Source organism: Sinocyclocheilus rhinocerous, unplaced genomic scaffold (assembly GCF_001515625.1).
Source record: "Sinocyclocheilus rhinocerous isolate Xijiao unplaced genomic scaffold, SAMN03320098_v1.1 C35557579, whole genome shotgun sequence".
NCBI lineage: Eukaryota > Metazoa > Chordata > Actinopteri > Cypriniformes > Cyprinidae > Sinocyclocheilus > Sinocyclocheilus rhinocerous.
In genome coordinates, this window is record NW_015755685.1 from 1 (window position 1) to 526 (window position 526).

General features: G+C 53.8%; 1 protein-coding gene across 1 annotated transcript; it reads left to right on the forward strand.

The window, feature by feature from the left end:
• Nucleotides 1-105: 105 nt before the first annotated feature.
• Nucleotides 106-520, forward strand: LOC107734947 (lysine-specific demethylase 5A-like; the record flags this gene model as incomplete). Its single annotated transcript, XM_016546806.1, has 2 exons — nucleotides 106-234; nucleotides 385-520. Coding segments are annotated over 2 exons (265 nt in total), but the record flags the coding sequence as incomplete, so codon positions are not given.
• Between the last annotated feature and the right edge of the window lie 6 nt (nucleotides 521-526).

Consider the following 526-nt stretch of genomic DNA (forward strand, 5'->3'; position numbering starts at 1 on the left):
GAGCTGCAGAAGGCGGCCGCCAACCCCGACCTGCAGGCACGTGACTCCACACCATCACGTCTGATTATAGCAGTGCTCCACGACTAACTTCTGTTTCACTCTCAGGGCCACATCCAGACCTTTCAGCAGGCCGGTTTCAGCAGGGCCACGTCACCACGGCCCTCTGTGGACTATGACGACGAAGAGACGGACTCCGACGAGGACATCAGAGAGACTTATGGATATGACGTAAAGGTATGTGATGAATCCCTACACACACGATCAACCAACACTAGTGTTTTCATGTAGTTGATGTTTACTCCTCATCGGATGAAGATCATCTTAATGTGATGCGGTTTCCCTGCTGCTCGTCTCAGTCTCTCCGTCTCGTGTTTCTCTCCTCAGGACTCGGGAGAGGTGAAGCCGTACTTGTTCTGTGACGAGGAGATTCCTGTGAAGTCGGAGGAGGTGGTCAGTCACATGTGGCCCACGACACCATCTTTCTGCACGGAGCACGCGTACTCCTCTGCCTCGAAGTCCTGTCCTC